The sequence below is a fragment of the Macrobrachium rosenbergii genome, chromosome 12 (assembly GCF_040412425.1).
Source record: "Macrobrachium rosenbergii isolate ZJJX-2024 chromosome 12, ASM4041242v1, whole genome shotgun sequence".
NCBI lineage: Eukaryota > Metazoa > Arthropoda > Malacostraca > Decapoda > Palaemonidae > Macrobrachium > Macrobrachium rosenbergii.
Window position 1 is genome coordinate 96171718 of NC_089752.1, and position 24454 is coordinate 96196171.

General features: G+C 36.5%; 1 protein-coding gene across 1 annotated transcript in view; it reads right to left on the reverse strand.

Moving 5' to 3' along the window:
- The window catches only part of Chc (clathrin heavy chain), a 73552-nt gene that overhangs the window by 44164 nt on the left and 4934 nt on the right, over positions 1-24454 (reverse strand). The window contains exons 2-7 of the mRNA XM_067112428.1: positions 19953-20160; positions 18720-18770; positions 18480-18578; positions 16961-17175; positions 16573-16752; positions 7899-8072 (exon numbers count right to left, since the gene is read on the reverse strand). Of these exons, the coding sequence (XP_066968529.1) occupies positions 7899-8072; positions 16573-16752; positions 16961-17175; positions 18480-18578; positions 18720-18770; positions 19953-20160 (927 nt within the window). The remainder of the gene's footprint in view (positions 1-7898; positions 8073-16572; positions 16753-16960; positions 17176-18479; positions 18579-18719; positions 18771-19952; positions 20161-24454) is intronic.

The following is a 24454-nucleotide window of genomic DNA, read 5'->3' on the forward strand; positions in this document are numbered from 1 at the left end:
ATCCTGAGGGGAGGTTCAGGAAGCAGTCGCATAGCTGCAAACGCATTTAACAGAAAACATGGAAGGAACATCACATGTGACACTGGCAAAACTCATTGGAAAGCTCAAAAAAACAGGAAGTGTTACAGAACAAGCGAGATTGGGTCAAAGACATATATACAGGCAACGATGAAGGTGCAACAGCTACGATAACCTCAGCGCTTACACAGAACACAAAAAAAGTATACGACGGTTGTCTGCAGAAGCTGGTGTCAGCAAATCGAGTATCACCGCATTTTGAAAACAAACAAATGGCATTCATATAAACTCCATTTGGCAGAGCATATGAGTGAAGACAACCCAGATCGACGAATGGAATTCTGTGAATGGGAATTAAGCAAATTGAGGGATGCAAACATTTCAACCAAGATACTGTTTACTGATGAAGCAAATTTTTATGTCAATGGAGAGGTTAATTAGCAAAACCTACGTTATTGGAGTAATGATAAACCTCACTGGATGAGTCCAACGAAGATGCAAGGTGCCATATATATATATGTTCAATAAGTAATGAGAAAATGTCAGGCGAGACACTAAATATGATTTGATCAAAATACTACTTCATGGTGCAGTACACACATATATTCTATAAAATGACAAACTGGCAACTTTCTATATTTCTCGGTCTAAGTGCAGCGGTGAGCGTGGTGGAACCAGTCTGGTCCAGTTTGCCGATCTGTGAACACTTGTCAAAATGCAGGGAAACATGGAGTAACGTTACGCCATCAAATTTTCTGTTAAACTTAAGAAAACCAAACAAGAAGCTTATGGAATGTTGAAGGAGGGCTATGGGGATGAATAGATGAGCCAAGCAAGTTTCTATCGGTGGTTTAACAGATTTCCTGGCGGAAATGTCGAGATCGCACTATAATTGTGCCTGATTATTCAGAAAAATTCTCCAGTGAAACCATATTTCCTAAGAAAGCAAGCCAATGTCGCAGAGGAACCTTCCTTGAGGGCTAAAATTTTCCAAGCAGCAAGAAGTGCCTCAGAATGGACTGTGGAAGAGTTAGGGAAGTAGATTGAAAATCATAATGCACAGAGACTGAGCCATTTGGAATACTCTTTACAGAGTTGGCCAACTTGAACCAGTCAACTCGGTAGAAAAGAATTCTTGCTCCTAAAAGATAGCATCATCTGCCTATGGGCAACAAATACCTTGTGAACATTTGAGGTGCTGTAAATGAGCTGAAACAAAGTGCCTTGAGCAGCAATACCATGCCTGCCAATACACATCACAGGAATTTGCATGACTGAGGATGTATTAGTACAAGGAAAATGCATCTGGCATGTCCTACTAAACATCTAATAATTTTTTTGGAAAAGTCATGCTAAAACACCAACCATTCATTTGGAAAGTCACTAAAACCATACTCAAAAAATAGCAAAAAGAATGGGGACAGATGCTTAAACGTAGCTCAGTCTTGATACGTCCAACACTGAGAGCCAATCTCTGGTTCCTTATGGTGCTAAGAAAAAGTTGGAGGTAAAATCCCAGTGAATTACTGGCACCTGCTCCATTGCATTCTCCTTAATTACAACCTCCTACTACAGAACAAAATACTTCTGCTGGAGAAGAAACAAAGGAACGGCTATAGGAGACAAGATCAGTGCAATTGGCCTTCTAGCGAGGGTTGAACAGATATAAAATACCTGAGAGAGAGGTGCGACTAGTACCAATATATACTCTCTTATCCTTAGAGTCAGGCTTAGAAGGCGAACTGAAGGAGAAACCAAACATAGCTGCCATCTCCCATGCAGAATAAGCCTTTTACGACAGATAGGAGCATTAGTGTTCTCACTTCTTCAAATCCAAGTTAGTACAAACATGAGACACCTGCAGTGTCAGAAATGGCTCTGACCACACACCAACAACTCTTAACTCTCTTTCTCACCAATATCTTGTTGGCACCACAAACTCCCTATGCTGGCACACAGAAGAGACAACCACAATGATCAAAAGCTAAGTGAAAGATAAAACTTCAACGATCTAAACAGATCTAGGTGACAAAATCTATCTCAGCATGTCCAAAGCACTTGTCAGGTCTCAAATACATCTCTTCAAAGGCACCAGAGAGAAAAAGATAACCGAATCTTCAACTGAAGACAACTCAAGTGCTGGTAAAGTACCTATATCGTAAGAGGCGATTCTCCGCAACTTCTAAAAACAAGGAAGACAAGCGTTGGCAGGTTTAAAAGCAGCTTTGTACACCAGAGAATGAGAAATTATGAAATATGCTCAAATTGAAGGAGATAGCTTGGGTTCTCCAAATACTTAATGGGTGCTGAAATACTTGAAGATAACCGAAACCTATTCTTCTATGTGGACTATTTCCTCCACTAAGGGAGGATATCGCCAAGCACAACACCCCAAACAAACGCAAACAAAATGAAAATGATTCCTCCAATTCAAAATCATCTTCTGCCAGGAGAGGAGTTAGGGTGACTGCGGGCGACAGCAAACCACAACCTGCAACAAATCCGGAACTCAAACAAAGGGAGACGGAAACAGTCTTTACAACTTTCTCAGCCAACACAAGTTGGCTGAGCAAAAGAAAGCGATGCACCAACAGGTGTAATAGTAAACAAGAAATGTTGGAGGGGGGGGGAGAGTAGTGACAGCTGACACTCCTGCCTTGTCCAAAAGCAACTCAACAGCTGACTTGACAGCATTCCCATACAATACAGCCTCACAAGGTTAAGTAGCTAGAATAATATCTACCTTGGAAAGTACAAAAGATACCATAACCCTGGTAGGATTGCAGAGAGAAACTTTAATAGAGTCAGTAAGAGATTAGCAAATAACCAAAGAAACAGCATGTATAGAACAAACAAATGCATTTCAAAGGAGAAAGAGGAATAGCAGACATAGATTTAGAATGAATAGATATAGAACAGATTGGTTTAACAATTGACTGAATCAATGTAACATCAGAATAAGTCAAGTTCACTACACACATACACACATTATTAACAACACTCTCTATACCTATGTAATTAGTCCTATCGCCGCTAACAAACTCAACTAGTTGCCAATGATGGCACAAGTCAAATATGTTGTGAAGATTAACTTTTACCAAAACATTCTTTCAGCCAATGTATTAAATGAGACTCAGAACATGAAAAACGAGAGGCAGGTGACAGAGGGATCAGAACCACATTGCCCTGACAACTGACCTGGTTCCCTGGCAGCAGACTCTTCCAACTGCAGCAGGGCAGTCCTAGCCTCAGGCTACAGATGGGCGAGGGCATTAAAACAGTGCTAGCCTCAGGCTACAGATGGGCGAGGGCATTAAAACCTTACCTCTTACAGAGGAATGCGAAAATGATCGCATGTTATGGAGGGACCCAGAACAGGTTTATGGTTTATGTCCTGTTCTAACTTCTCAATACGCTTTTCCAGAACTGAAGGGGAGCAAAAGGCAGAGCTAAAGAGGAAGTCTCAGTCCTAGCTAAAGCAATAGCAGAGGAAGAGGCCATAGACTGAGTAAGGAAAACTACAGATGAAGGACCTGGAGAGGGGGGAGAAATACCAACCTACTTGCTTTGGCAATCTATCTGCTTCCCTACTCTGCCTACACTGATGAACTTAAGCATAACTTCCTTCAAAAATCCCTACTTTCCTGACTTCTATTTTAAAGATCAAACTTTATACCCCTTATAGCCCTGCAGCCAGCAAAAAACGTGTCTACTCCTCAAAAATCATTATCCTGCTAACAAAGTACAGTAATCATTCCTACAGAACCTGACATTCTCAAGTCTTTATTCCGGTCGAAGACCCCCTAAGAAAAATAAATGTGAAGTACCATGAAAGCAGGAAAGAGCCAAAACCATGAAATACCAACACTGTCTATACACAATGGCAAGGAGAATTCTGACAAGAGCTAAAACATTTGCAACACACCTGGTGGAGAACAGGTGTACTTGAGTCATCCAGGCAGCCATTTGATCTTTTCTTTTGTTTGAAAGCTGACTATTTTCTAAGCTACATACAAAAATAACATTTTAAAAGCATTTTATATTTCCTAGTTATACAAACCTAAGCCCTTCATATACACAGTTGTCCTACTATACATGCACTAGACAGCTGTATACTGACCAAGAAAAAAGAATAACACTGGTTGACCAAGGGCATGATGTCCTTTTCTCGGTAATACACATTTCCCATGGTTTTCCCGGCTGCGCTTGAGTGTGGATGTTCCGATTCATATGTGATTCTGTTGTATCCTGAATAATTCTTTCAAAGCCAATTTTCAATTCCCATCCCAAAATGTTTTCAATACATAAATAGTTGAAAACAATAAAAACTACAGATCCATGAGTTAACAAAGGTGCTTGTTCCATGAATTAACAAAGGTGCCATGTGATTCTGTTTTATACTGAATAATTCTTTCAAAGCCAATTTTCAATTCCCATCCCAAAATGTTTTCAATACATAAATAGTTAAAAAGAATAAAAACTACAGATCCATGAGTTAACAAAGGTGCTTTTACCTATTCGTTTCCAACCCTTATGAACAATTACATCTGTGGGAATGACAGTAACTCAAGTGGGAGGCTAAAATTACTTGTATCTTTCTTTTTGTTCAAAAAGACATGGGCTCTGATATTTTTCAAAGTAGACAGCTGAATTTTGCTTCACTTTGCAGCCGATTGATTTTTCTATATAACGGCATTAAAAAATCTCCCCAAAATAGCTTTTATGTTGGTGGAGTGATGAGTAGAAATTATATGAGAAAAGTTTCCACTTTCCCCCAAAAAAAAACGTGACAGGAGAAATCTATTTGTGATAAAGTCTTCATTTTTTTATCCACAGTACACCCAGATAAATTACTTAGTTACTGCAATGCAAAAAGTCGTAATAGTAACAAGGAAAATAAGAAAAAATGAATGACAAAGTAGTGTCACGTCTTCCGTACGAAAAGTCAGTCATCTATGCAATATACATGCAAAAAATTTTTTATATTTTATTTGTTCAAAGCACATATCTATGACAATTTTTAAGGTAGACTACTGTACTCAATTTTGTTTCAATTGGCAGCTGATTGATTGCTCTATACAATGGCATAAAGAAAAAGTCTTAAAAATAAGCTTATGTAGGTGAAATAAAGAGTAGAATAATTTATGAGATATGGGAAAATTTTCACTTTCCCATAAAAAAAAAACTTTGTGAAACAGTCTTCAATTGTTATTTAGCACACCCACATAAATTACCTACTTACTGTAATGCAAAAGTTGTAATTATACCAGGGGATAGATGAAAAAATGAACGACAGTGTCACTTTACGTTTTCCATAAAGTAAGTGGCACTCAGTAAAGTGTTTCTCTTTCTCTCTCTCTCTGACAAATGACTCACACCCCCACCCCTCCTTCCCTGCCATGCACATGTTATCTCACTTTTTTTTTTTATAAGTGGTTCTCTCTCTCTCTCTCTCTCTCTCTCTCTCTCTCTCTCAAGATAAATGTAATAAAGAATATAACTTCAAACTATTCCAAACAAATAAACATGTTACATATGTATAAAAAAATATTTCTCTCTCTCTCTCTCTCTCTCTCTCTCAGAAAAATGATAAATGATGTAATTATAGAATAAAATAAAAAATTATACAAAACAAATAAACATATGTTACATATGTATAAAAAATATCACGAACACTTGCCAAAAATGATCCTCACCTTTGTTGGTTTATGCATTTTTTTTTTTTTTTTAAGATTGCATACGTCATCAAAATGCGGACTTAAATCTGAATGTCTTATATAAGTCAGCAGTAAGCAAAAGGGTTAATTTGATATGAATTGGTCAACAAATTTACTGGCAAAAGTTGAAACTGAAAGCCTCCAATATCACATTAGACAATCATGAAAATTATTACACTTATCATCCATTTAAACAACAAGAACATCAACTATGACAAACCATGCTATTTGAATCTTGGATTATACACATTACCTACATTTCTAAATTATTATTTTCTACTGGTATACTGAAAAGACCAACATGTTCTACTCAACAAAAACTGAATTACCAAAGATTCCAGTTATGCATTTATTTCAAATATAAGAGTCTGCAATTCTACTTTTTCATATCCTTTATTGAAACACTACTATCCAATCTCATAATTCATTTGCAAACAATTGTCACCTTAAATGTGAAAGATCACAACTAACTGCTTTAGGTAAGCAAGGAACAAAATACAATCACCTATTCAATAAGTTTCTGGTGCACAACAAATACAAGTTCAGAGGTGCAAAGCATGGACATTATTAAAATCAAGTAATAAAAGCTTTAGTCCCAATACTGAATTCAAGTGTAAAACTACCTCCTTCTGGAGTGCAACTATAATGCACAAATGCTCATGCAAGAATATGCATAACAGATCCTTATCTGGTGAACTTAGCTTGAAGTAAAACCCTATTTCATGCTTGTAAATGAAGCATTAGCAAAACAAAGCCTGGCATTAAACCTTGTTGCACAGTTATTTTAATTGCTTAAACAAATCAGTGCCACCAAACAGTGCAAAAAATATAAGCATGTGCACAGTAACAAGACACTAGTATATAAAAGAACAAGAAAAACTTCAAAATGTAATTTAATTCACTCTTAATTAGAGAAAAAGTTTTTCTCACAAGTAACATAACTGGACCCAGTTACAATTTTTTTCTCACGAGTAACATAAGTGGATCCAGTTACATTAACTTCACAGCAATGGCCTTATAAAAACCAGTTTATTAAAAGAACTGTCTTATACTCTTTTACAGATGCTCCCAACTTAAGATTGTTTAACAATTTCTTGATTTTACAATATCAACAGATAGAATAAACATGAATACTATCATTTTGAATTTAAATTTTTTTCTGGGCATATGATGCTAGGGATGCTGGGTAAGATAACCTCCCAAAAACACCTGGCAACCATGCAACAGCAGTGCTGTTCATCTCTCAGTCTGCAATACAGTTGCCTGGTGTAAACAACACACTGTGGTCTTCTGTGATGCCAATATTTTTTTTGATACCTTCCTTTGTGATTTGAAACAAACACCAATCATGACTACAAAACGCTCATCTTATGCTACTGGCAAAAAGAGGAGGAAGACAATAACTCGAGGAAAAAATGGATAATCACCAAGCATGAAACAGGATGCCTTGTCTATAGCATGGGAACGTAGGGTTTCAAAATCGACAATCTCTACAATCTTGAGGGTTAAGTGGTGAATTAATGTTGCTGTGAAATCTTCAGCATCAGTTAATCCACTGTTAACATGAAGATAAGAGCTGAACCCATCCTGGAGATGGCTGTAGGCCAATTTAAAGTGTTCAAAGCATGTAAGGTAGGCTAGTCTAGGCAAGAATGTAGGCCAATGTAAGTGCTCTAAGCATGTATAAAGTAGGCTAACCTAGACATGGGCAAATATAAGTGTTTTAGCATGTTTAAGATGGACTAGAGTAGGCTATGATGTTTGTTGTGAAAACAAAAGCAGACATAAGGGTTACTTTTGACTTACAACATTTGCACTCAGCAGTAAGTTTTTAGGAACCTAACCTCATCGTAACTCAGGAGCATCTGTACTTTATATCTAATGCGACAACTCCCAAAATATCACATATTTATGCAATGCACACACAAAAACAAATGAAACTACTCCAAAAACAATCTAAAGGAACTAGGGTACAGTAATGCCCAATGATTTTAGAATAATGAATCTGGTGAAAATTTTCAAATTTCAAAACGGATTATGATCTATAAGCCATATTTCATCAGTAAGATACTGTTCCACTAACTAGCATCATATACACAGTTGGACTGACCCCTGGTTCATATGAATAAAAAAAAAATTACAAATCTTTAGAAGTGGGCTTACCTGTCCTTTACGATTAACACCGATGATGCCACTAGATGACTCGTGGGGTGCAGTGACAAATATAGTGTCACCACTGATACGGTTCATAAAGATGCATGTACCACTCTCAATGTCATATAGGTGAACATAGCCATACTTAGTGATAAGGTATATCACATCATGTTTTGAACTGACCTGATGGAAAAAAAAAATTTTTTTTGCTTAAAACCCATGGGCATTAAATGGTACTAATCAAACATTAGTTTACTAAAAATACCTCAAACATATATTATTGGCATTTAATTCAAAGAGTAACTTAAATATCTCAAGCTTTACAATACAGTACTTGCGAAGAGTTTTCAAGTTTCTAAAAATTACGAATCAAGTGTCAGGTATTCTTTAATACCAAAAGAAAAACAACCATGTGAAATGGTAGTTAATTTAATGAGAATTCTGTATTAATTGTTAAAGGACTGCATACCATATTTGACAACATATAAGAACTCCCTTTCTCCTTAAAAATCATTTGAAATATACATCACAGTCTTATACGCAAAGTTATTTGAATTCGCCTGATGCATGAGAGAAATCCTTCTAAGCTGCCATACATGTATCTTGAACTACCATTTCATCATTCACTGGCAATAAACCACGTACTTTTCACAATAAACAACATCTACTTTTCACATTCTTATTATTAAAAATTCCTAATGAACTGAACATTATCCTGCTATCCTAACTCCAACAGTAGTATGGAATGTGTATATATATATACACACACACACAGATGCATCTCAGTAGAAAAACTCCAGAAACTATGCACAGCAACTATATATAGTACAATATTGTACTGTATTCAATAAATATCAATATAAATACTGTCCCAGAGAGAGCAGGGGCTGTGTACAGTTTTGAGTGTGCACAGTTTACGCAACATGATGCATCTGTGTACATAAAAATACACAGGCTAGCCGGGGTTGGGTTAACACCTCTACATAAATACACAATCACTACTCTTAATACTTAAGCTGGTCCCAAAGGAGCTGGTTTAAAGAGGTTGTACTGTATTTACTGTATTCCAAAAAATTAAATGCTTACATGTGAATACCCAACATTTTTTGTTAATACAGTAATCCCTCCTGAAATTATAAAGTATTAGACTAGTTTCGTTGACCTTTTCAAAATAAAAATCAAATTGTCAAACCTCTTAAAAATCAATGATAATACATAAAACTTTTTTTTTCATACATAGCCCCCATTAATCATACATGGTTCATTTCTGCACACTACGATACTCCCAGTCAATCCATCTTTCATCAGTTTAGTGTATGACACCTCACTTCACCCTCAATTTGATTGTTAAAAGACCATAACCAGTGTGTGGGGAAGGAAGACAGAAACTCTACGGATTAATGGGTTCATCTATAAAAACAAGGTGTGTAAGAAAATGTTTCATTACAATCCCACTTGTCAATCATTGTCTAAGCGGCAATTCTGGGAAAGGAGGATGATAAACTAATAAAACTCCCAGGGAAGGCCGTGTAATTCCTGGGTCAAAAAATGTCAAGATGAAAACAAAAGTAAATCTACTAAGTCTTGATACAAACACACAAAACATAAAACACTGTGCATGAGCACATAACCAAGCACTCACCAATAACGTGAGAAAAGATAGGTAACCCAAAACATATACTTCACAAGTGTACCAGAGAAATGAAAGTCTACGAATGTGGACGAAGAAAAAGAACGGCAATAATCTACAAACTGAGCTTGAGGTGACAGACAAGAAAAGTGCATACATTTCATATCTTCACTTCATTTGTGACAAATCAATGTTGCACATCAGACTAATCCTCATTAATTACCAGAAGGGAACTGTGAGGTCTGTATTCATGGGAGATTAGTTCTTTCTGTGACACATACAAGGTTTTTAAGGGAGAAGAATAGCTTTGTTACTGATACTCTTTCAACATAAATGGGAGAAAACAGGTCCTAACCATCAGAAGTCGTATGCAAATCAGGGATGGCAAAAGGAGAGACCATTATGTCAGAAGCATTGGGAAATACTTTGACAACCCAAATTTCAGGGCCAAGTAAAGACATAATCCATTTACCTTCATACATAGGATATAAGTTTTTTAACTGATCATGGAACTTGTTAATATGGGGCCGTTTCCTGAAGCTTCCTCCTGAGTGAAGAACCTTAAACTTGTTAAGACCAGATATCCAGGAGGTCAGTGAAAAAGGCAAGGATGCAGCAATGGGAATGGAAGGGAATATGGCTTTCATGTTTAATTCAAACACTGGAACCCATGGAGTCATTCAGTGATGCAGTGAAAGTATGAAGCGAATTTATAAAAACTGAATAAAATTAATGAATAAATATGTCAGTAAAAAATGGCAATTCAGTAAAAGTGGTCAAGTTTTATTACAACATACAACAATAACATGTATGTATGTAATCATTGATAAAAAATAAATAATTTATTACTGTAATTTAAATAACATGTATGTAATCATTGATAAAAAATAAATAATTTATTACTGTAATTTAAACTAACTACAAATTTTAAATATGCCACACTGTTGTAAGGTGGTATAAAACCAAACAGATTCAAATTCTATTAAAAAAAATTTGTCAAGCAAATATCTCACGTATAATACTGGAGTCAACATAAGATCTAGTATGTCTCCAATACCTTGGCCAGACAATCTACATCTCTGGCGTGCTACAGTGTGTTCATGACAGTCTATTATTGTAGGTTAAACAGTGAGAGGAGAATCACACAGACCGATGCAGGTTCCCTGTCTAAAAGGAATCTGTGGGTCAAGTGGGGAAGACTAATTCATAAGTCAAGATAGGACGATTTCTGTTTTACAATTAGGGTGATAACTTGATGGTTAATTATTAATATTTTACCTTATTTTCTTCTACTTTTTATTGTTAGTCAATAATGAGGAAGACCAATGTGCTTGCCACTTTACTGTTTTGCTGCGTACTGATGATTGAGTCAACCAAGGAAGCAACTTGGGGAAGCAAACCACATTAATTTTCCATTTTTGGATTGACAGATTGTCAATTGTAGCACTAAGCCTCATGGTGAAAGGTTTGGAAGCCTTACCACTCAACTCTTGAATTTGTAGAGTTCACGAGTAAAAGGTCAACCACATCATATGACGTGCAGAAGCCATCCCACTCAGGTTATCCACGTCATATGACTCAAGTTTTTAAATTAGCGCGCCTTCATAGCTCATGGTTTGGATATTGTTTATGTTGGACGGGTACTTCGCAAACCTTCATAAACCCAATAGTGCCTGAGGCCGCTCGCAGGGTTGCCAGATTGGGCTACATATCACAAATTGGGCTACTTTTTACACCTTTGGGCAACCAGGTTTTGCAATGCTACTTGCATCTTTTTGGGCCACTTTTGATTTGACTTGGGCTCTTTTATTCGATTTGGGTTACTTCCATTTATTTTTTATCATAAAATAATAATAATAATAATAATAATAATAATAATAATAATAATCACACCAATGGCCATACAATGCTCTTAGTGCCTTATTAGTCTTCGTGAAGGGAAGTGCCAAAAAACAAAGAACAAAGGGCTTGCTATGTCTGCCGACATACAAATCGTCGACCACAGCAGAGAAAAGACTCTCGCTTCCACTGCCGTGAATACAATGTTCCATTATGTTTGGAGCCATGTATTGAAGAATATCATACTCTTCAAAATTTGTAAAAGTGCTAGAAAAAAATACAATGTAGTTTGTAAGTTGTATTAATGAAATTAAAATAAATTTGTTTCCAATTTCAATTTTGTAAAATAAATTTATATAACAGATTGTTCATTTTACTGGAAAAATTGGATTAGGGAACCAAAAAAGTGAAAATGGACAACACCACCATGATTATGCCTCAGCAGACAACTGGGGGGATACGGCCCTAATGCAAACTTCCGATTTTGGACCTTTAAAAGTGGGTTGTGTGCCTTTTAAATGCTATTTTCTTTCTTTTCGGACCATTTGGCATTACGCAAAAAAATTATTTTAAATTTTTTGTAACCTGGGGGAGTAAACCTTGTTTACCAGTATGTAACCTCTTACGGGTTAAGAACATTTGCAGCAGGAATTGAAATTGGACCACCTAATTTCATCATACATCCCATGCATCTAATGGTAGCTCATCAGTGCCAAAATATAAGCTTTAAACAGGTGAAGGCTTGAAACCCCAAGAATAGATTGTACAAAAATAGATTGTAAGACCAGCATGATGCATTACCTCCAACTAAGATTGGCTGCACATGCTGATGAGTAAATCTGGCAACCATAATCAAGTTTCGAACAAAAATGAATTGTATTTGTAAAACTATAAGAGATTTTTTATCAGCATCCTAATTCACACAAAATGACAAATTTTAAATTAATTTGTATTTTTCATAACTAACAAACCTTCGGTCTTAATGTAAGGATAAATTCTCTGGCGCTAGCTGGAGTCTGGTTAAAAATAACAAGGAATTGGTGGCACCAGGCGTCCGCCAATAGGGGAGTAGGAGGAAGCTACGCGACCTGCTTTACTCCTGCTAGGCATCTTCATTTCAATTTCTCTCTAACAGTCTTCGTAGCAAGACAATTTGGTGCCCCTACTTCCCAAGAAGCCGGTTTTTTAAGCTCTTCCTGCCTGCTTATGCCTACAGCGTTCTGGTTTTTTCTTTTTTTTTTTTTTGTTGTGTGTATTTTGTGTTGTCTGCATTTTTCTTACATTTCCCGAAATGCAAGTCCATGTTTCTAAGCCTCTCAGGCTTCAGAGATGATGTTCTGGCAAAGGTAAACCCTTGTTCCCATTACTTGTCTTCACTGTCTACAGACCCACATCCACTTGTAGTAGGTGTAGATCTAACGTTTGCAGTATAAGTAATCCTTGTTCTGTGTTCTGTTTGGTCTTCTGAGCAATGGAAGAGATTTGTTAATATGAGGCAGTATAAGAGGAAATAATGGTGTAATCCCTTGTGTTATTTTTAACCGGACTCCAGCTAGCGCCAGAGAATTTATCCTAATGTTAAGACCAAGGTTGTTCCGTATATGAACAAATACTAATTTTAAACTGTTGCACGATTTCTTCACCTTTAATTTCAAATTGTCAATATGACAAGACCAAGTTACTTGCTATCAAAAATCATTCGCAGAAACTTAAATCTCCTCCTAATAGGGAATAAGGGTATCTTTCAATTTAAGATTTGAAGGTTACCCGACAGGTATTCCTGGTGAAATAAACAGCCATAGTTTAGAAGAAAACTGAAGAGTTTTCATCACCCTCCTTACTGATTACATTAACAGACCTCAGCAAATACCTGTGCAGAAACAGCATCATAGGCAACATATATGACAAAACAATCAACAACAATGATGCTTTGACCAGAGGAAAAAATTGTTTTTAACCCTTAAACGCCGACTGGACGTATTGTACGTCGACTAAAATTGTCTGTCGGGTGCCAAGTGGACGTACGGTACGTCGACTACAAAAAGTTTTTTTAAATATTCGCGGAAAAATAGTTATAGGCCTAGTTTGCAAAAGATTTCAAATCACGCACCTTGAGGGATGCTGGGAGTTCACGCATCATGCTGTTGTTTTGTTTACAAGTGTTACCCAGCTGCGCATGCGCGAATTTCTTTCTTCTCGCACTACAGAGCATCAGCGACGCATCTCAGAAATTCTTTCGTCACTTTGTCGTAATTTTTGCACCATTTTATATTAGCCGTTACATAAAGTTTTATATATGAAAATGTGCACAATTTCATGTAGAATACAACAAAAACAACCCATGGTTGTAGCTTTTATAAGTTTTGAAATATTTTCATATAAATCACGTGCCAAAATTTCAACCTTCGGTCAAATTTGACTCGATTGAAATGGTCGAAAAATGCAATTGTAAGCTAAAACACTTACATTCTAGTAATATTCAATCATTTACCTTCATTTTGCAACTAACTGGAAGTCTCTAGCACAATATTTCGATTTATGGTGAATTTTTGAAAAAAGCTTTTTCCTTATGTCTAAGCGCGGTAACTCGGCTGAAAATCTCAGAAATTCTTTCGTCACTTTGTCGTAATGTTTGCACCGTTTTATATTAGACGTTACATAAAGTTTTATATATGAAAATGTGCGCAATTTCATGTAGAATACAACAAAAAATAACTCATGGTTGTAGCTTTTATCAGTTTTGAAATATTTTCATATAAATCACGATAAGTGCCAAAATTTAAACCTTCGGTCAACTTTGACTCGACCAAAATGGTCGAAAAACGCAATTGTAAGTTAAAACTCTTACATTCTAGTAACATTCGATCATTTACCTTCATTTTGCAACAAACGGGAAGTCTCTGGCACAATATTTCGATTTATGGTGAATTTTTGAAAAAAACTTTTTCCTTACCTCCGCACATGGTAACTCGGCTGAAAATCTTAGAATTTCTTTAGTCACCTTGTCGTAATTTTCGCACCATTTTCTATTAGGCATTACATAAAGTGTTATACATGAAAATGTGCGCAATTTCATGTAGAATACAAAAAAAAAACTCATGGTTATAGCTTTTATCAGTTTTGAAATATTTTCATATAAATCACGATAAGTGCCAAAATTTAAACCTTCGGTCAACTTTAACTCGACCGAAATGGTTGAAAAATGCAATTGTACGCTAAACCTCTTACATTCTAGTAACATTCGATCATTTACCTTCATTTTGCAACAAACGGGAAGTCTCTAGCACAATATTTCGATTTATGGTGAATTTTTGAAAAAACTTTTTCCTTATGTCTGCGCGAGGTAACTCGGCTGAAAATCTCAGAATTTCTTTAGTCACATTGTCGTAATTTTTGCACCGTATTCTATTAGTCATTACATAAAGTGTAATACATGAAAATGTGCGCAATTTCATGTAGAATACAACAAAAAATAACTCATAGTTGTAGCTTTTATCAGTTTTGAAATATTTTCATATAAATCACGATAAATAGAAAAAATTCGACCTTTGGTCAACTTTGACTCGACCGAAATGGTCGAAAACTGCAATTGTAAGCTAAAACACTAAGTCTAGTAATATTCAATCAATTACCTTCACTTTGCAACAAATGGGAAGTCTCTAGCACAATATTTTGATTTATGGTGAACTTTTGAAAAAACTTTTTTTTACGTCTGAGCGTTACGAATTCATGCATCATTTTGTGATAATATTTTCTCTGTGTTGCTTTGATCGTTTTACAATTTGTTATATACCAAAATCATCGCAATTTAGTGTACAATACAACGAAAAAAAAATAACTCATTAGCTTTAACCGTTTTGGTCACAGCGCGATTTGTATAAAATTATATGAAATTTTTTTTCATGCTGTCATATATTTCAATATTTATATATGATAATGATATTTTTTTTCATTTCTGATGGTTGCAGACTAAACTTCAGGCAATGACAAAAATAGGAGCCACAAATGAACTCTTAATCTTAAAAACTAAGCGTGCTGTGATTTTTTTAAAAAAACTTTTTTTCCGCTTTGGCGCTAACTCCCGAACGCCACCGGCATACGGCAGACAATTTTGTAAATAGAGGCTCGGCGTTTAAGGGTTAATAGTCACAACACAGAAAGCGACAATGAGGACACTTCCTTGTGGGACCCCTTCCCCTAACCTATAAGGCCTGTTAAGGTATTGTCAGTTTTAACCCAAAAATGCTTGTCAAACACAAAAAGGTTTAATGAATTTCACCATATTACCACAAATTCAGATCTCATCCAGTCCAGTCATTTAATACTAAATCACCAAGTCTTGAAAGAGAGGCAAGTGGTAGGAGAGATCTAGAAGGATCTGAGGTGTCCCCCGTTGGATAAACCCCCAGAAATAACAGCAAATGTCCCTTGTCCTTCTTCCTCCATTTACTACACTTTTCCCACTGAGAAAAGGACCAATCAGCACACTCCTTAAAGGAGAAGAACTGATACATGCTTTTTCCCAACAAAATGAAAAATGCCTGTGTGGGTCTCTTGAGGTGGGAGATATGACACAACCAGAACGCTGTCCAAGTCCCTTGTATTGTTCATGTTTCTTCTCCATTTTGAGAAAAGCATGACAACACACATACCATAAGGACACAAAACCTTAAAAGTGGAGGAAGAAAAGTACCAGGCTAATTATCAAATTTCAACTATTACACTGTGCAGAGAAGGGTAACATATCTGCTCTCTTAGCTGGTCAAAGAATGACGTGACCAAATAACACTGGGTGACTGACAGCATTCCCACACTTAACCCACTCTCCATCATGTTTCCAAGTCTCAACCACCTCATTTGCTCTGAACACTCAATATAAAAGCTTACAGTTTGCATCTCCATATGAACAAATAACTTTTAGATCCAAGACTTTACCCCACCACAATCATTTCATGACATTAGAAAAAGACCAGCTTACTACATTTCTTGAAAATAGTTGAAATACACATAGTATATGCTTAGAAAAAGTTGATGACATACAGTATATGTTTAGAAAAAATAACATGTTGATTCTTATAACTTACTGCCTGGATTCTAACCTTCTAGGTATGACTCTAAATCAATTAAAATATAAAAACTGAGGCCAGAAAGAACAAAACTGGAAGGGCTTTTATTCATGAGTTTCTCAGGTATTCATGCAGAAAACTGGCTTACCTGCATAGCAACAGGAAAGTCATTCTGTGCTTCAGGTGGGAAGAAAACATCAACATTCTTCTTTGCAAATGGCTGGTTACCAGCTGCAGGTGCACCAACTTCAATAATATGTAACTTGCCTCCCTGAGCATTGCGTACTGCAAAGCAGAACAGTGTTGAAGTCTCTGGGTTACCCTCCATCTGCAAATGGGAAAAGTAAACCCATAAAATACATAACACTACCAAGAAAAATGATGCACTCCTTGTATATAAAAAAGCCAATGTCTAATAAATAATATTCTTCCAAGGCCAAAATTGTATTTCATGCAATAAATTTTAAACAATCTCCCAGCTAGCTTTTAAAAGGACTAGTAAAATCTTAAAACTGAAGTATGATGGCAACACTCACCTTGAAAGTAGTAAAGCCAGCTGCATGACCTTCAATTGGCTGACTTGCTTTGCGCTCCATGCTATAAAGTTGCATGAAGCCTACAACTCTGTTCTGTTGAGCTGAAATACCAATCAGTAACAGCCAGTTCTGTTTGGTATCTGTCCTGTAGTTAATGATTTGACAACCATTCAAACTACTGTGACGGTCAAACATCTTCTGTGGCTGAGCATCACCTGCAAAAATATCACAAATTTAAAACAATTCATATTTTTCCTAGGTACAGTATTTAAACCTAATGTCTTCTATATGGAAAACCTTTGGCGACAGCTGGTCCAGTAGTTCAAGGTAAGGCTTGGCAACAAGGTATTTAATTGTGCCGATAACCTGTCACTTTTTCCTCTGGCTACAGGGACAAATAGTGGGATGGCTAGGGGTACGATCATAATAAAAGACTTTAGGATTGTACACCTAAAAAACGCAAATAATCTTTAACCTGCATTATAGCAAGAATACAAACCTCAGTCATACTCACTGGAGCCTGTTTTAGTTCTTCTGAGCTCTTTTTTCAGATTTTCCCTAAGGCATCATAGGTCTTTTATGGATTTATAAAAATATAAAAATTTATTTCATCAAAAATCTTGGCATTGCAATATCCAGTGAGGTTATCTATGTCTACATTACTTAAAATCTGACAGATTCTTACCTACATGACACTTCATTAATGGAACATTGTATCAATATGTGCTCAACAGATGGGACTATCACAATGAACACACACTGGGTCACTGACTCCTTTCGAAATAAAATTATGGGTTAACCTGGTATACCTTATCCCAAGACAGGTCAAACTGATTTCAAGCTATAACCAGACACCCAGAAACCTAGCTCATTTCCTTGTATTCCTGCACAAGCTGGAACCTAAGAAAACTAAACAGTCTATGCTTTTCAATAAAAGAAATAGCTAGCTTCAAAATCAAGATGAGTTCCCAGATCAGACCTGATGCCAGCTAAAGAAACTACCTATATGCCACTGTTATCTACACTGCTGCAAGAACCAGCTGCCAAAGGTTACCCATATAAAATACAAAGGCTTTTGTTCTCACAGTAACGAACTGTAAATGTTCTAATGTTTTTGTAATTGTTTATACCAGAATATTTTTGACTTTGCTGGTTCATTGTCAGTTCGATACAAACTGACAATGAACCAACAAAGTCCGAAATAGTCTGGTATAAACAATTAAAAAAACATTTGAACAGTCCAGCACATGTGAAAAGATGAAGTAGCAAACGACCACTGCCAAATAATTGGGATATATAACTAATTCTGCATGAATGAGTTGAAATAAAACCTTAAAATCTAATCACAACAGAAAAAGATTCTTAAATTTCAAAGATGACATTTACAACAGTATTCTAAAATTTACACAGAAATTTCTTATTCAAAAAGAAATATAACTGCGATCTGACAAAGAAACTACGAATTCGTGGTCATATCTCAAAACTTCAGGCTTATTTAAACAAAGAAAACAATCCTTACCATCCATACTCCAATGGTAGACAGCAGTTTCTGTGACCAGAGCTAACTTGTTACTGGTGATCCACTTCCAGAACTGAATTTCCGTATCCATTGTATGTGCTGCAACATGAATGTTAAATCATGAAGATGCCAACTGAAGATTTAAGTGGAAAGTTGTTCTACCAATTTCCATGTCATATGAAATGAGCACTTATTTCAATTATACTGTGTAACTACAAACATGACCTAATGAATGCTTACCTTTAATTTTGGTCTTCATTTCAATGTTGAAAATTTGCAAAGTTTTTTGAGCTGCAAATGACAAGAAAAAATAATAAAAATTTGTTAGTACATGCTCAGCAGTCATGATAAAATGAACATAAAAGCAAACAGGCAATTCAGTAAAAAAATGTTATGGTTGGGATGTTAATTAAAAAAAATGTCAGAAGGCTAAGAACTTTTAAAAAAGCATAATTTAAATAGCACTCTTATAATTGGTAATCATAATAAAAACAGCAACATGAAAAAACTAATTCCATTCTTTGGTATTATGCCTTTAAAATCTACCAACTATACAGCAGAAGTCAAATTACTCCTTATAAAGAACCCAAGGATGCCAAATGACATGTATATATCATCCCTTAACAATCTGATGCTAAAACAGCTTTATTAAAAACAAACATTGGGATGTCAGCTAACACTGTAATGGCATGTAGAGAATGTGGGATAGTCTGTATAGTTTCAGAAGATTTGAGCGGCCTTGCACGAGAGCTAAGGGTGTTCTCATAGACTTTTGGAGGTAATTTAACAAAGCTGATCCCACTGCAATAATCAAGGGGCTGTGGATTCAGTAAAACCCAAGACAGTTAATGCTTGCTGGAACCCCATATGCAGTGAAGCAGTAAACAATTTCAAGGCCTTCCCTACGATTGAGTTTATATTTCTAACATCAATCTAAAAGAAAAAGATGAGCCTTTAATTACAAATCTAGCCTAAAAAAGATGAGCCTTCACTTACAAATCTAGCCTGTGTAATGAAGGGTAGCTGTGAGAATTTTGTCATGTTCTACTGACAGCTAACTTGTGTCATGAAGGACAGAAGTGACAACTTCATCAAGTTTAGATGAAATTTTTAAATATCACATTTCATGAAAACTAATGGCTTTATGCAACATTCTTAACACTAGTCAATAGAAAAATCTCATTAATTCTTTTTTATTGTTGTATAATTCAGGTAACATATGGTCAAGCAAGGAAGGCTACAATTACAATTATTCAAAACAGTATTCCCTGACTAAACACCAAAGCACTGCAGATATAAGAAGCAGCACCACAATCAAAGATAAAACCTGACAAAAAACCTTGCTTATACAATTACTCTTCAAAACCTTGGCATAAACAAGTTTATCAAAATTAATAACAATATGATGCTGATGTGAGAGAGAGAGAGAGAGAGAGAGAGAGAGAGAGAGAGAGAGAGAGAGCACCAGCCTACCTTTCAGAGCTATAACTTTAGATGCTGGATTCATGATGGCAGAGTCACCAGAGATGGGTCGCCTGATAGGATTTGTTGGATCAGCCATATCGATGATGACCACCTGGGCTGACTCCCCGACCTTCTCCCTGACACAAATGAACTTGTCACTTTCCATGGTAAGGGTATTAAACCCAATGTTTGAAGTCTGGATCCCAACATTTGTGAGCTGCAAAAGAATAAAACCCATGAATAATGTACTGTACATATATCAACATATGCCATCGTTATTCCAAAAGCATGTTTAGCAAAATTAATGAACTGCCTTTCCCATACAAAATCTACATCTACTCTACAGCAAAAAATGGACTGTAACTCAGGCCTTCAAAAAAGAAGAGGTATCCTGTCACTACATTTAGACCTAATTTTCTGCAGACTGAGTTCATTTACAAGGCATTTGTTAAATCTGGGGAAAATCCTTAAAATCTGGCAGTCATACTAAAGAGAAGATATTCCGGTGACTGAGTTTTTATTATTTTTTAACAAAATACATGTACAATACTGCATTAAATTCTACTTAAAAACGAGAGAAAAATAAGGGAAATAAAAAATACCTAAGGACAACTTTCACAGCTAAGAAATGTTTTTAAAAAGAATATACAGCATTAAAAGGTAACAAATTATACTGGGATAATTTGCATTTTTTGGATTGTTGTATAAACTTTATAAAATACACGAACTTTCATCATAAAATTTGTTACAATACTTACCACACATTAGTCTAATTATAACTACTGAAAGGGTAATGAATATAAGTTATACCTAGTTGGGTTCACAGAATGCTTAACTATTTTCCAGTTGCTTCTTTCATTGCTCACAAGATTGTGGGGAGGTTGGGGGGGTTTTATGAATGTTTGGCAAATACTGAAATACAGTACCAAACTTTGTTAAAATTTCTATTTCAACAAAATTGACCAAACATTCATCTCGCTGAAAACCACACCCATGCAGATGGAGGGTCACTGAACCTTTCTAATTATATCTCAAGCAAAAAAACCCAACCAACTGGAAAAACTCAAGGCCCACCCTCCTATGATACCTACAGTAGTTTTGTGCCTAAGGAACCTTCAAAGCTAGTACTGTGCTGCCTTACTGAATCTCACTCTTCTAGAATGATATGCAACGTACTTTAGTTGTACAATCAAGACAGCCTACAAAACTAAAATATAAACTTTCAAAAAGTAATTTATATTTCTCCTAGGTCTACAAGTTATTGCCTTTAATATCAGATTACCCTCAGAATAAGCTGGAGCAGTCAAACTTGGTAACTAGGTTGTTACCTGATGGTTATTTGATTTTATGCAATTTAGCAGGGGGAATAGCCTTCACTCACATCATTCACTATTTTCTTTCAGTAGTCTTTGTCCTGGAGCAATCATGCCTCAAATGATACCAGGAATACAGTAACCAAAGGTCGAGGTAACGCATCATGCGTATACCCCTAGAATGGGGCCCCCTGTGGGGCCGTCGCCAGACCAAAGCACAAAACTTTGAATTGGTGTACAGTGTGGAGGAATTTCCTTGAATTATGAAGAGTACTTAAAATACACTTACTTCAGGTTTACAGTAATTATATTATGAAGTTGCCAGTCCTGATGAATTCCAGCACTGAATGAGCTGTTCCCATCGTAAAACAAGTCTTGAAAAACAAACTTGTTCAATGGAGAGACTGATAACTGGTCTCCAAACCGGGCCCCGCCCCAGCCCGTCATGTAGGGGAAGGCACCTGTAAAACCCTGGAGACTGGCATCCTGACTTCTAGTGTATTTCTCCCTCATCACCTCAACTTCCACCATCAGGGCCAGAGACTAGGAAATCCAGTATCAGTGTTTGAGATGGGGGGGAAGTTGATGGTCCTTGACAGATTCAGTATCAGTGTTTGAGATGGGGGGAAAGTTGATGGTCCTTGACAGATTCTGTGTCCATCCTGAGGGAATGATACTACCCAGGCTCTGCCCCCTAGTGCCACATTGCTGTTGAATGGCAAGACAAGCAACTCCCAACTCATGGCAGCAGGAAAGGGGATACCCCACCATTAACCATCCTCTCCCTTCTTCCCCTTTCCTCCCTTCCTAGCTTTGGCTGGATGGTGGGGGGGGGGGAGATTTTTGAAAAGGCTGGGAAGACTCCCCTCCCTTCTTTGAGAAGGAAGCTTGGGCTCCTTGCCTAGGTTGGGGGAAGCAGGATTCCTCACAACTCCAGACTTTGAAGACTTAGATATAAAGTTTAGCAACTGGTGCCTTTGTTCCAGGTTTGAAGGCCATCACATGGGTTATCATAGTCAAGAGAATCCATTCTTTTCATCTCATCTGCTCCATCCACACTTTTTCAACAACAGAGAAAGGCCTAACACCAAACTGTTCCTCAGAGAAAGGCTACTCTCATGAGAATGTCACGAGGAGAAATTCGAGGCCTTTCCCCTAGCACAACCTCCAGAATGTTGCTCCTTTGTCGTGACATGTTCAAACATAAGCTGAGCCTAAAGATATCCTGAAGAGGCCATAGGAAATGACCTTCCAAGGGGAAGGCCGTTCATAAGTCAACAAACAAGCGAGTCCAACTTAGGACGAGATGCCACCCCATCCTCCAACATGCAGTCTCTCCTCAGATGCATAAGCACTAGAGGGATGAGCCTGCTCGATCTGTTGGATGAAAAAGAACCCTAACCTGCAAATCAGGGTGTTCACCTCATAAAATACAACACAAGAAGCTAGGACTATGGCAACCTGACCAACTACAGTATCTCACTTTAGGAGTACACCTGACAGAAAAAGCTCATTCAACAAAAATGTAGCCTAGTGTAAAGCTACAGTGGCCTTCCAAGATTATTACGCTCAGAATGAGCACAAAAATGCTGCTCAAGCTCACCTGAAGGGGTTCTGGAGGAGTATGATCGTCAAGATCTATGATATCCTCAGATGCAAGAACTATCACCTTCTAGTCTTCATAATTTAGCATGTATAAATTTATTAACATGTTGAATTATAGAAAAAAACTGTATTATCACCATTCTTGGATTCCTGATAGGAATTCACATGATGTCTAGGTGGTTTTTTTTTAAAAAGGTTTCTTTCTATTTTTCATTTTCCAGCTTATGGCACAAGAATTGGAACAAACCAACAATGTAGGGTGGTGTATTGCTGTGCAATGAAAGCAGCATCATGCGTGAATCTTGATACCATTTACGTATATTCGTATAATACTCGATTTTTGGAGACATTATTAAGCCTAAAAATCAGGGGTTGAACATTACACGAGGTAGACATTTGAAACCATAAAATTTTGGGGTCAGCCTAGGCCTAGATCCAGTAGCGTATGAGTGCCTTCCAGCAGAAATCAACTAAAGACTAATGTCATCCTTGTAAAATAATGAAAATGTTATTACGGTCATAATTTTACTTTTCTTTGAATACTTCATTAATACCGTATTTCATTTTGGTAATTCTGCAATCTGACTTTCACTAACAGAATTTGCCTGGAAGAAAACTTTCTTCTTTCTTCTAGATTAAACATTACTGATCTCTATTTTCATCAGCACCCGTTATTGTACATAAGGATTGTCAGAAGGTTTTTGAAAAGGAGATAAGAAACCTTACACTATTACAAACATTATAACACTAAGAATATACAGTACCGTAGTTAAAACACAGGAGAAAAATGGGGAATTCAATAAAAAAAAAAGTTATACTACTCATACCGGCAAAACTCTTGACTGTCGTCGGAGCTAGCAAACAATTGGTTGGAATCATCAGTTGCCAAATCATGAGGTAATTACAGTACAGGCAAGTTAGGTCTACTAATGTAAAACCACCATCCACTGCTATTTATTCTGTGTAATGAATACTAAGTACAGTACCACTATTAGTATTAAAAGAATAATGAAATAACGTCTGCATGTAATTTGGTCTAAACAACAGGGGGGAGGGGTTAAAGACTCAAGACGCATGACAGTTGAATGTTTAACTTCAATCGTAGCTAGTTTCAGCATTGAACAAGAGCTTTACGTAGCTGTGAAAAACACAAACGTACACAGAGGATGTTGTAATACACACAAAGATTTTTCTCTTTTTCTATTTCAACTAGTGGTATTACTGATGATATGTATTTTATAAAATTACAAATTTACAATCCTACGCTAACTTACCCTTGAAATGAGAGAACTTTAGGTTAATTAGGCCTAAGGCTAGCATAAACTATATTAGTGTTTTGATTCCAAAAATAGCCTAGGCCTACATAACCTTAGCCTAGCCTGGACGACATTTGCCAAAATCTTGACCGAGCCATTACACAGGATATATGTTAAAAGCACGATTTTTGAGGTTAAAATAAAAAAAAGGGGGTCAAACATTACAAGAGTATAAATGCTTTCTTCCTTATTTATCAATCAAGAAATGCTGACAAAGTTTGTTATTTTAGTATGCTTTGTAGTGTTTCACCTTCAGAAAGTTGTCCATTACCCTAGT